Below are 12,603 nucleotides of genomic sequence, written 5' to 3' on the forward strand. Positions count from 1 at the left end.
ACAAGTTAAACATGCCAATTATCATGTCAATCACATGTGATTGATAACCCGCATGCACAAGATTTAACCACTTTACACTGTTTTACCGAGTGGGACACTATAATGATTTTTACTTATTTCATAACTTTTACTTATACTGATTTATTCAAATTCATCCTAAATTGGTTTATGAAAGATCCTCTAAGGTTTTAAATGTATTTTACAAAGGAATACAATTTGTGATTTTCTCTGTACATAAAGGCTTTTCATTAAAGATTTCCCTTTTTGACGTATACTTTTACTTGTTAAACACTGCTGTTTCACTTATACTTATTTTGTACTCTGACTCGGTAACACTTTCACTTATACCTATAGTCGCTTATACTTGATGACGCTTATACTTATTCACGCTCTTACTTAGTGATACGATTTCTCCTTCACTTATACTGGATAACGACTTTACTCCACTTATACTTGATAGACGTTCTTACATCACTTATTGTCGTCTCTGCTTCGTGATACACTTATACTTGGTACGCTTATACTTCATGGTTCGATTATCCCACACTGTACATGTATACTTCACGACTCGGATGTTCCACTGTACTCTTATACTTCACGACTTAGATGTTCCACTGTACACTTATACTTCACGACTCAGATGTTCCACTGTACACTTATACTTCACGACTCAGATGTTCCACTGTACACTTATACTTCACTGTATGATACACACTCAAGCGTAGTTAGATGTATGTTTATGCTTGTATAGATGCATATAAATAATGATTGAAGGACTTAGGAAGGCTTGTCCGCCCTATTTCCTTTTCTTCGTTGAGATGTGGTCTGGTGGGATCGGATGTCCATCTGAAGGTCGTTCGATTCATTAGTTATATATTATGTATACGAGCATAAACATACGAGTTTTCTTCAGTCTGTTAAGAGTCTCTACCTCTAGTCTACACTTACATTAGAAACCCACTCCCTCTTAGTAACACACTATCCTCTATTTGGGATGCATCTTCGGGACGCGGCCTTCTCCGTCGTCTAGTTGGTAACCAGAGTCTCCTGTAGGGAGAGCGGACATTGTGTGTATAGGCCTATACAGGATTGACAACCCCACACCCTGACTGCTATCTACAGTCCACGGCCTACCAAGCCAAGGGGTGACAAATGTCACAATATATAGATGTTTGTAGGGCGTCTAGTACTCTAGTCAGTATGGTTACGAGTATCCTGGGTTGCCTTATAATTCATGGCTTTAAGGTAACGGTATTTCGTCAGCAATTTACACTGTATGCTGATGTCACCTTTTTCAGAGTCACACTGTTTGACCTTTCTAGACGTGTCTTTCATGTGATACTGTCTGCGGTCTGTAGTCACTGTTTTGACCTTGCGAGATGTACCCTTCATTTGGTATCGTCTGCGGTCTGTCTTCACTATTTTGACCTTGCGAGATGTACCCTTCATTTGGTATCATCTGCGGTCTGTCTTCACTGTTTTGACCTTGCGAGATGTACCCTTCATTTGGTATCGTCTGCGGTCTGTCTTCACTGTTTTGACCTTGCGAGATGTACCCTTCATTTGGTATCGTCTGCGGTCTGTCTTCACTGTTTTGACCTTGCGAGATGTACTTTTCATTTGGTACCTTCTGGGGTCTGTGTCTCCACTTGTTAGACTGAACCAGGCGTGTCGTATGTTTGATACTTTCCTGGAGTCTATGGTTCTTTGCCTTAGTCAGCAGTCCTCACTGCTGAGGCATATGATATTCCATGATGTCGTTGCTTTCCTCAATAATCAAATTCAGTATTTTGATAATGATAGCAATTTAGGGAAAACTACTTTTTACTCTACATCACTGACCAGTCTTGGTAGAAGGCTGCTTTTATTAAAGAAAATATAGGATTTTCTGGAAAGGACTCTAGTACACTGAAATCTTTTAAACTACTACTTTCTTAAGTTATTTGAATGAAATGTCACTAAATGCTTATGAACTCACCAGCATTTGTAAAAATGCTGATACTCGCTTTTCAAATAACTTCTATTCTCAGGTTAGCATTAGACAGGTACATCCCCGGAGTTGTTGATGAAGATAGCTTTGTACCACGCTGTATTTATACTATTACTTGTATTACTTTAAAGTGTTGTAATGTAACCTTGTAAAAACTATTACTATTAATGCAATGTTTTGTTGTACTTTGATTACTATAATGCATGTGTTGTGATACTTGACATGACGTCATCCACCCCAGAATGTTTCCGCCGTTCCGGTTTTGGGGTGTGACAAGACTCATACCGTGGGACCATGGGTAATCTAATCGGTAAAGTTGCGGGACCAGTACATGCTGTTAGTGACATCCTCAATTTCATGGCCAAAAAAGACCGATTTGTTTATGCTTTGTTTTTATAAAATCAGAGTAATCACTTGTTGAAAAGAGTTACGGAATTTGTTCCCAAAATAAAATATGATAAAATAAAATTTATTAAAGCATTTCATAAAGAAATCTATTTTCATTAAATAACAAAATCTCGGGATGTCATGTTCCGATACAGACCAAAAGCATAAACAATATAAAATAGACCTTACAACAGTTATTTATAACTACTGATCTATAATCCAAAATCTCTCGTCAGGTCCACCAACTTATACTCTTGTGCCATTACCTGTTATGCAAAGATAACTGAGTGGGTCAGGCTTGGGAGCCTGGTGAGCATATAGGGTTTTCAACCCACAATAATACATTTATTATATTCAATTATCAAACAATCAACCCAACTACTCATCCCCATATCTCCTTTATTTTCTCAAGGGTTTATCCTAAGAATCCACTATCCTTCATTCATTCATTCCTAAGGATTTACCTAAGGAATTGGCACAAAGTCCATTTGCTACCATGGTTTATACAACAGACACTACGTCACATAGTCACCAGGGTTCATACAATATGCACGAAGTCACATCGTCACCAAGGTTTATCAAATAGGCACGAAGTTGCATCATCACCAAGGCTTACTTAGTAGGCACGAAGTCGCATCGTCACCAAGGTTTTACTCAATAGGCACGAAGTCGCATCGTCACCAAGGTTTTACTCAATAGGCATGAAGTCGCATCATCACCAACTATTCTATCTACCCATGTTCTACCCAACAATATTGTAGATATAAATACAAACACAGTTTAAATCATTTAACACCCGCATAAAAACATCAATTCCAAGCCCATCTCGAATAGACAAATAATATATAACACATAACACGTATTTCATAGCTAATATTGTATATTTATGTGTTAGAAGAAAGTAACTATACACTCACTTGATCAGAAGATGATCGGACAACACTACGACTTGTAAGAGTAGTATATTCTTCGGTAGATCTGGAAAATCTTCACACACCGGGCTTCTCGCAGGCAGAGCTTTGGCTCGATAACTCTTTTCTTCTCGGGATCTTCGGGCTTCGGGACTTGCTTTGGGTCTTGGGATGTTATCGGGGCTTCGGGGGTACTTATTTACACGTAAATCGAGGTAGAACGGGAGAGAGAGAGGAGAGAAAATAGCAACCCTAAATGGCTAGCCCTTCAAATCTATTTATAGGGCAAAATTGGCCCTTGCCACGTCGTGACACCTTTTTCCACGTCGTGGGCTTGGTCGTCACTGCATGCGTCATCGCAAGTTGCGTATGGGGGACTCCAGGAGGTGTCAGAAGACTTGCCACGTCATGGTATCTGACAGTTTTGGGGTTTCGCGCCCCGAAATTTAGAAATTCATAACTTTCGCATACGAACTCCGTTTTCGATGTTCTTTATATCGACGCGTAGGTGAGATTATGCTCTACAAATCGCGTTTAGACTCTGTTGGCTAGTTTGACTTTATTTTTAATATATTATAAATATATTACTTATATATTATTTTTAGTAGGCCGGGACAGGAAAACTCCGTTATAAATTCATAACTTCTTCATCCGACGTCCGTTTTCGCCTATCTTTTTATCGTTTCACTACTATTAACGAGGTCTTCGATTCTCATTTAGAAATTTTTGGCTAAATATTACTCGACCTCAATCTCAAGTTTCGGGTTGCATGCTGCTGATGCTGAAACTTTGAAAAATCATAACTTCCTCATACGAAGTCAGATTTAGACGTTCTTTTTATGCACACTCTCGGTTTAACGTATTCTACGACTTTCATTTAGATCGCTAAGGCCAAATATCGATCTAACTTAAATTCACTATTTACGTCGCGCTGTGTCGTGACGTTTCTATCGCGAAACTTCGACAGGTCATAACTTCTTCGTTATATGCACGAAAACCTTGTGACATATACTAAAACTTGGTTATGATTATTCATTCTAAACACTCTTCTATCAAAAAGTCATTTTTGATGCTTATCATCCTTAAATTTACTAGCCTGGATCTACGGGCGTTACACTGTTATTTGTATATGTGTTATGTGTAGCATATCGGTATTTTGGGGGAACTCATTAAGTTTCAGGCTTACAGTTTCAAATTTTGTTTCAGGTACATCAGATGATCGCGGGAAGGCAAATGCGTGATCGTACAGCTACTCATGTTTATGACTTGTTTCTGGGATACTTTGATATTATACTATTTTGAAAACAAGTTTTGTAATAATGAATGGTTTTGAAATGTTTTGAAAAAGTTTAAATTTGACATGATTTTTATGGGTGTTACAGAATGAATATCCTTCATCGATCATAGATGCGTCTTAAAAGTAACCATGACTAAAAAGTCATTGTGGATCACAGAGTCATAAAGATCCTTCTCACCACAGTTGTTTGAGGACCCAACCTTGGCTCAGATGGAGACTACTCGCATTATCTGTGTGAACACGGAGGAACGCACTGCGATTTTTGAGTATCGGAGAACTACTCATGGCTATTTTTGATGTTAGCCCCTGTATATCCTTGATCAAAGATCTCAATACAAATTTTCAAGTTAACAAGTTAACTTGGCCCTTGACGAGATGTTCAATGGTTTATGAATCTCAACTGAGTGTACCATATAGTGTCAGTAAGAGTTAATCAGGAATAACTCACAAAACCATCATGTGACAAACATATCCGAAGACATATTTCCACAGTTTAGCATGAAACAAGGTAAATGCCCTTTGTCAGGACGTTCAGTGATAATCGTGCCTTGCGAGGTGCATCGCCCTAGTGCCAATAACCGTTAATTCCTTACCTGCGAAGAATGTATCCGATAATACATTTGAGTCTCTGCAGTTTTGCATGACAAAAGGATTGTCAAGACCCTGGGCGGGATGTTCAACGATATATATTTCCCGATTGGGTGAGTCGCCCTGGTGCCATGACAGTTTTTAGGTAAAGATAACTAACAAGACCAATTTGACAATCTATATAGTTTCATACTTTCAATTCTTTAAGTACAACAATTATTAGAAAGATACTGCCTAACTGATAATTTATACAATTTCATACCTTTAATTTCGTGAATACGACAGTTGTTAAAAAGAAACTGCCTAACTAACAATTTGTACGGTTTCATGTTCCGTGTGAAAGTAGTGTGAAGTGTAATGACCGTCAATTCCTTTCCAAGTTTCTTCTCCTTGCTCAGAAAATTTAACACAGTCTCACTGAGTTTCTTCATCTTTTGAATTCGAGTTTTAAGACAACCGAAATTTTGAGATGAAAATAAAAAATAAAAATAAACTTAGCACATAATAAACAACTAAGAATAAAAATAAAATTAAAATACGCTCAAAACAATATTTTTGGTTTTTTGATTTTTCTGAAAAAAAAATAAAAATAAAAATAGAAATAAACATATATTTGGATTTTTGAATTTTATGATTTTTGTTTGGTTTTAATTCTCCCCCTAAATTTATGCATAGAGGAAAAATATGAACGTTTAACAAAAACAAAAATAAAATACAAAATGTACAAAACAAGAAAAAGTTTTAGTCTTCAAAACGAATCATTTTAAGAAAACTCAGGAATAGAAAATTCAAATCGTAACTCAGCAATTGAAGTTGCATCCCGATAACCCGAGAACAGCAAGCAGATGCAACAACGTTTGAAATCTATATTGAATCTTTCTTTTAAGCTCTTGTTTTAATTGTTTAACTTTTCTACAATAATAATAATTATTTTAATTAATTTATTTATGATTTAACTATATTTATTTGTAAAATTTTAATTTTTTTTTTACTAAAAAGGGTAAAACTCCTAGCTCCATTTTGAAGATGTTACACATGTTCTGTATTCAATTTTGATTATTGTGTTTAATTTTAAATTTTATGTTGTGGTTGATTCCGATGTTATTCCAAAAAACACGAGGAATCAATAATTCCGGTTGAACGGTCGACATATTCGTCAAAGAAAACATATTAGACTGTAAGAGGGAATGTGAGGAATATAAAGGGTTGGGTGGGTGTCGGAAAGTAAACGATTACAACAATAACAAACAAATAAATAAAAATGTATCATTATGGTAAAATTCATATTTTTAACATAATTTATGACTAAAATCGGAACACAACTAAACCACATAGATTGTAAGAGTGAAAAAGTTACTTTTGTAGTTGAAACTTGAAGAATGAAGGTTGGATCAAAGAACATGGACTATTTATGTAATTTTACCCTTTGTTATTTTACATGTTTGGGTTTTGTGTAAAATACTTTATAGTATAGGGACGTATGTTGCAGTTATACCATTTTAACTTTCAAAACAAGTCGCAAAACCCTTTAAACCCTAAAACTCTCCGGTAGCATCGCCGGCGTCTTCTCTGTCACGATGAATCATTTCTTAACAACTCTCAGCCACAACCACCGTTATCTCCTTCGTCGACCGAACCCCTCTTTTACCATTCGATTTGCCTCAGCCCACTACAAACCCCATAAACCACCGCCTCCACAAGCACCACCAACACCCCCAAAGCCACCGCAAAAACCCGCCACCTTCACCCTCCATGACCACACGTGGGAGGATCCTTACAGCTGGATGTCCAATCTCAACGATAAAGTAGCGATGCGTCACATGGACGTGTACATGGAGCAAGAACAGAAGTATACTGAAGCTGTTTTAGCAGACACCGATCGCCTCCAATCCAAACTCCAATCAGAAATGGCATCTCGCATGTCTTCTCAGCTCTCCACTCCCCCATTTCGCTGGGGGCCCTGGTACCTTCAATTTCCGTTTGCATTTCATCAGCTAATTTGTTGATTTCTTTGGGATGCGAATTCAAATTACGTGTTCTTCTTTGGCAATTTGGAGGTGGAATTCAGGTTGTATTACAGGAGAGTGGAGGAAGGGAAACAATATCCAGTACTCTGTAGGAGATTAGCTAGCTTAAACGAAGAGTTCATTTCACATAAAAGTCCAACAGGCGGGTTCGATTTCATCTCCGGGAAGAGAATTGAACAAAAACTCATCGATTACAATCAAGAAGCAGAAAGATTTGGGGGTAATTCCAATTCCAGTACCATTTCAACATCTCTCAACGATCTCCAATTCTCTTCCACTTCATTCAATCTCTTAACATGACTTGATTTAGGTTATGCATATGAAGAGGTATCAGAAGTCTCACCTGATCATCGATTCATTGCATACACCATGTATGACAAAGACAACGATTTCTTCAAATTATGCGTGAGAGATTTGAATTTAGGTTCTCTTTGTAGTAAGCCACAAGCTGATTGGGTCTGTAATGTGGCATGGGCTAAAGGGGGTCAAGCATTGCTATATGTTGTCACTGATCAAAAAAAGAAGCCTTACAGGTATCCTATATTCCTATATAAGTACACAACTTTTTCTAATCTCTATATCTCTTATCTAATCTAAACATTTTATATTTCTTGTAATATGATTTTAGGATATATTGTAGCATGCTTGGATCAAAGGATGAAGATGTGATACTCTTAGAAGAACCTGAAGAAAATGTGCATGTTAACATCAGACATACAAAGGATTTTAAGTTTGTGACTGTTTATGTGTTTTCAACCACATATTCAAAGGTATTATTATATACTAGCTTTAATTGTTTTATTTGATTGATTTTTCTTTCAAGAATCATTCAAACTTCAAATTCTTTAGGTTTTTCTGATCAATGCAGCTGATCCTCTATCTGGTTTAACACTCGTGTGGGAATGTGAAGCTTGTGCACATTGCATTATTGAGCATCATCAAGGCTATCTTTATCTTTTTACTAATGCTAACAAAGAAGGGCAATCAGTAAATTACCATTATATCCTTCGTAGCCCTCTTCACTCTTCAATTCCAAGAAAGTGGGAGGTTAGACTTTCTTTTGAGATATGTTGTTTTTTTCTTAACGAAAAAAAAAAAAGACTTTCTTTTTACCTTTTTTTTTTTTTTTTTTTTTTTTTTTTTTTAAATGTTACAGAATGTGTTTATTGATGACAATGATTTGGTGATTGAAGATGTTGACTTCTGTGACACACATTTGGTGCTTATTGTTAAAGAAGGTGGAAGATTCAGACTTTGTTCAGTTGCATTGCCTCTTCCAAGAAATAAGGTTTTATTAATGTTATGATGATTCAGATTTCATATATTGTTATTTTTGTTTATTGGGTATAAAAATTTGAGACCTTTTTGCCCTTTTGTATAACAGGATGTGTTCCATCTTAAAGAGTTGGGATTACATTTTCTTCCTCTTCCAGAATCTGTTTCCCAAATCTCACCTGGACCAAATTATGACTTTTATTCACCAATCATGCGATTCACAATTTCATCACCTGTGGTATGTTTATATTAAAATTTTATGACGAAAAAGCCCTTACATATATAATGATGATGATGATCTGTGTGGGTTTCTTTTCAGATGCCTGATGCAGTTGTTGATTATGATTTATCAAATGGGAAATTTGAAATCATTCAACAGCAAAACCTGCTTCAAGAAAGAACACGTGTTTTATATGGTACAGCTTCTTCTGTGGGACCCACAACGGATAAAAAATCAAATGGTAATAAAGATGGGTCATGGAATGATCTTTGTGAGTTTTATGGTTGTGAAAAGCATGAAGTGGTTTCTAGTGATGGAGTCAAAGTTGGTTTGACTATTGTTTATTCACATAAAAGGAAGAAAGAAGGTGAAAATCCTGGATTGCTTCATGGACATGGTGCTTATGGTGAATTGCTTGATAAAAAATGGTGTAATGAGTCGAAAAGTCTTCTTGATCGAGGTTGGATTCTTGCATATGCTGATGTTAGGTTAGTTTTTTTTATATTATTATTATTAAATCTTGTTCTATAATTAATGTTGTTTTTTAATATGTTTATATAGGGGAGGAGATTATAACATAAGGGAAAAATGAAAGACATAGCACATTTTTGTTTTACTTTGAAAATGGTTGATATCATAAAAGACCTTATATATTGAGTTTTTTCTGGATTAACATTATTTTTTTTTCTTGAAGATCTTGTATTTTTCCATTTTTCCAAAAAAGCCCTCAATTTTTTTATTTATTTTCTTCCAAAAGAACCCTCTTTTTTTTTAAATAACCTTATTTTTTCTGAAAAAACCCTCACATTTGACGAGTTTTTTTGGAAAGTAGCTGCTAAAAGGGCCAAATTGAAAAGAATGAAAAAATACAATGTCTTTTTCTGGAAAAAGTAACATTTAAAAATTGTACTTTTCATATTACATTACTATAATTTAAAAAAATAATCAAAAGTACGTTGCTATGTTTTGTATCATCTCTAATAAATGAAGGTTTTTTTGCCACTTGTCACACACTCATTCAATTTGCTAAATGTTATTTTGAATTTTTTTTTTTTCCACATGTGATTTTATGAGTTTTTCTATTTTATTAAACTCCACATAATAATTTTAATGTAATAATTGCAATAAATGTATTAATAAATGGATATCAATTCAATTTCATTAACAAACTTATCTTTTAATTTCAAAATTCCTAAAATTAAAGCTCATTAGTTTCTTTTCTTTATTTAAATAATTTCTTTAAATTTAAAAGATAACAAACATTTCCATTATAATAATTCATTATTTTTCTTCTTTTCCTATAATTTCAAAGTTCTCAAATATTATGACCTTTATATTTAACCCTTTTTTTTTTTTTTTTTAAATTAACCCATGTAATACATGGATCTTACAACTAGTATAAGTATATAACCCAAAAAAAAATTATTATTATTATTATTTTAAAAAATAATTATGCTGTATTTTCAGGGGTGGAGGTGGGAGAGGAAAGAAATGGCATGAAGATGGAAGAAGCATTAAAAAAACAAATTCAATTAGTGATTATATTTCATGTGCAAAATTCCTAATTAATAATAAAATTATACACCAAAATAAGTTAGCAGGTTGGGGATATAGTGCTGGAGGCCTCTTAATTGCTTCCGCTATTAATTTCTCTCCACATTTATTTCGCGCCGCTATTTTAAAGGTAATTAATTTTATAATCATTAAAAAAAACAAAACATTAATTTTTTTTTTTTTTTTTAAATAATAATTATTTTGTTTGTTATTAGGTTCCATTTTTGGATCCGAGTAACACTCTTGTCAGCCCTATTCTACCACTTACTCCTGCTGACTATGAAGAATTCGGATACCCTGGAGACATTGATGACTTTAAAGCAATAAGACGATTTTGCCCCTATGAGAATATTCAAAATGGTGTTCTTTATCCAGCGGTTTTGGTTACCTCTTCTTTTAATACAAGGTTAATTTCCCACCTTTTTTTTATTCTTTTATGACGTAAACAAAAAAAAAAAAATCTAAAATAACCACCAATTTTGAATTGTTTTTAATATATTTCAAAATTTGCTTTAAATAAACTTTTTTTTTTTTTTTTTTCTAGGGTTAATCTAAAAAAAGACATTATATTTTGTGTTTTTTTTTTTTTTTTTTTCCGGATTAAACCTCAAAGTTTACTTTTTGTCTGAAAAAGACTTTGTATTTTTTCATTTTTTTCGATTTGGCTCCTTTAGTCAATTTTTTGCCAAAAAAATTGTAAAGTGTAAGGGTTTTTTCGAGAAAAACTAAAAAAGTTGAGGGTTTATTTGGAAGCATTTAGAAAGTTGAGGGTTTTTTTTTTCGGAAAAAAATACAGAGTTGAGGGCTTTTTCGGAATAAATGAAGAAAGTACAAGGTCTTTTTCAAGCAAAAAAATAAATTTAAGGTTTAATCTGGAAAAAAAACGTAAGTATAAGGTCTTTCTTGAGATTTACTTTTTTTTTCTAATTTTAGAAAAAAATCTTCCGATAATGTGAAATTGTTCATATTATTGCCAATATCATAACTTTTTATCTCTTTTTTTTTTTTTTTCTGGGGATTTTAAAAAACCATTTTTTGAAGCAAAAATGAAGTGTTAGGTTGATACATATTTAAAAAAGAAAGAGTAAATTACATGAATGGTCCCCACGGTTTGTGGTAATTTGCACGTTTGGTTCCTAACTTGTTTTTTAACTCGGAAGGTCCCACTTGTTTTTATTGCCCGTTTGGTCCTTATGTTACCTAAAAAGATTATTTTGTCATTGATTTTTTAATTTGTTTAAATAAACATACCCCCTACCCCACTTCCATCCCACCTTATTTAAATAAATTAAAAATCAATATCAAAATAGTCTTTTTAGGTGTAAGACAGGGATCAAACCTGCAACAAAAATAAATTGTAGGGACCTTCTGTGTTAAAAAATAAGTTAGTGACCAAACATGCAAATTATTCCAAACCATAGGGACCATTTGTATAATTTACTCAAAAAAAAAATGGTGTAAAAATGAAAATTCGAAGAAATTGTTGGTTATTTTAGGAAAAGCCTTATACAAATATGACTATATTTTTCTTTTTCTCTGTTTCTCTTATATATATTTATAGAAATATAAAATTGTTTTTTTTTTTTTTTTAATTTGTTAAATATGAAGATTTGGAGTATGGGAAGCTGCAAAATGGGTTGCAAGGGTACGTGAAAGAACAATATATGATCCAAATCATCCGATTCTTTTGAATTTAACAACGGATTTAGTTGAAGAAAATAGATATTTACGATGTAAAGAATCGGCTTTAGAAGCTGCTTTTTTGTTAAAAATAATGGATTCTTAAAAAAGATTAACCAAAAAATTTGACTTTTTGGGAAAGAGCTTTATCATGAGTTGGTCAACGGAGTTTTGTCACCATGTAATTAAAGATTTCTTTTTTAGAAAAAGATAATGTAGTAAGATCATTGGTCAAACATGTCTCCATTATTTTATATGTTTTTTACTTTATGCCAATCTTTTTTATTGTTAAAGTTGCAATATGTGGTGATATATTTAGCTTCGCATCTTGGTTTATTTTTAAATAAAGTGACATTCCATCATAATAATAACTACGATTGATAAGGCCTCTCGTGCCTTTTTTATGATTAAAGCAAAAAATCTGTCTTTATTTATTTGGAAATTATTTCTTCTATGTAGTATAAAAACTTAGTAAAATAATTTATTAGTTTTTTTGAATAAATAAAGCGTGAAATATAAGAACTCACTCTATTCGTTGTCCCAATCTAATTCCATTTAAGGAATCACTCTTGACTCTACTATCTAATTTAGTCATTGTCTCAATCTAATTTCGTTTAAATGTTATTTCATCAAAAATACTCTAAACATCATTTTTCATGACATGAAAGCAATGG

The 12,603-nt window shown here is 33.5% G+C and overlaps 1 protein-coding gene across 1 annotated transcript; it reads left to right on the forward strand.

The window, feature by feature from the left end:
* The first annotated feature begins 6,687 nt into the window (after positions 1–6,687).
* Positions 6,688–12,197, forward strand: LOC145044075 (Prolyl oligopeptidase family protein). The gene is made up of 11 exons (XM_078992882.1): positions 6,688–7,136; positions 7,242–7,420; positions 7,511–7,733; positions 7,829–7,970; positions 8,050–8,247; positions 8,357–8,488; positions 8,585–8,713; positions 8,795–9,183; positions 10,163–10,379; positions 10,465–10,655; positions 11,858–12,197. The coding sequence occupies exons 1-11, from the start codon at positions 6,751–6,753 to the stop codon at positions 12,033–12,035; spliced, it is 2,364 nt and encodes a 787-aa protein (XP_078849008.1). The 5' UTR covers positions 6,688–6,750; the 3' UTR covers positions 12,036–12,197.
* The last annotated feature ends 406 nt before the right edge of the window (positions 12,198–12,603 follow it).

Source organism: Lactuca saligna, chromosome 4 (genome assembly GCF_052625555.1).
Source record: "Lactuca saligna cultivar CGN05327 chromosome 4, ASM5262555v1, whole genome shotgun sequence".
Taxonomy (NCBI): Eukaryota; Viridiplantae; Streptophyta; class Magnoliopsida; order Asterales; family Asteraceae; genus Lactuca; species Lactuca saligna.

Coding starts and splice junctions, on each gene's coding strand:
- LOC145044075 (XM_078992882.1), top strand. CDS start 6,751: ATGAATCATTTCTTAACAACTCTCAGCCACAACCACCGTTATCTCCTT. Junction 7,421..7,510: donor AGAAGCAGAAAGATTTGGGG/GTAATTCCAATT, acceptor GACTTGATTTAG/GTTATGCATATGAAGAGGTA. Junction 8,248..8,356: donor CAATTCCAAGAAAGTGGGAG/GTTAGACTTTCT, acceptor TAAATGTTACAG/AATGTGTTTATTGATGACAA.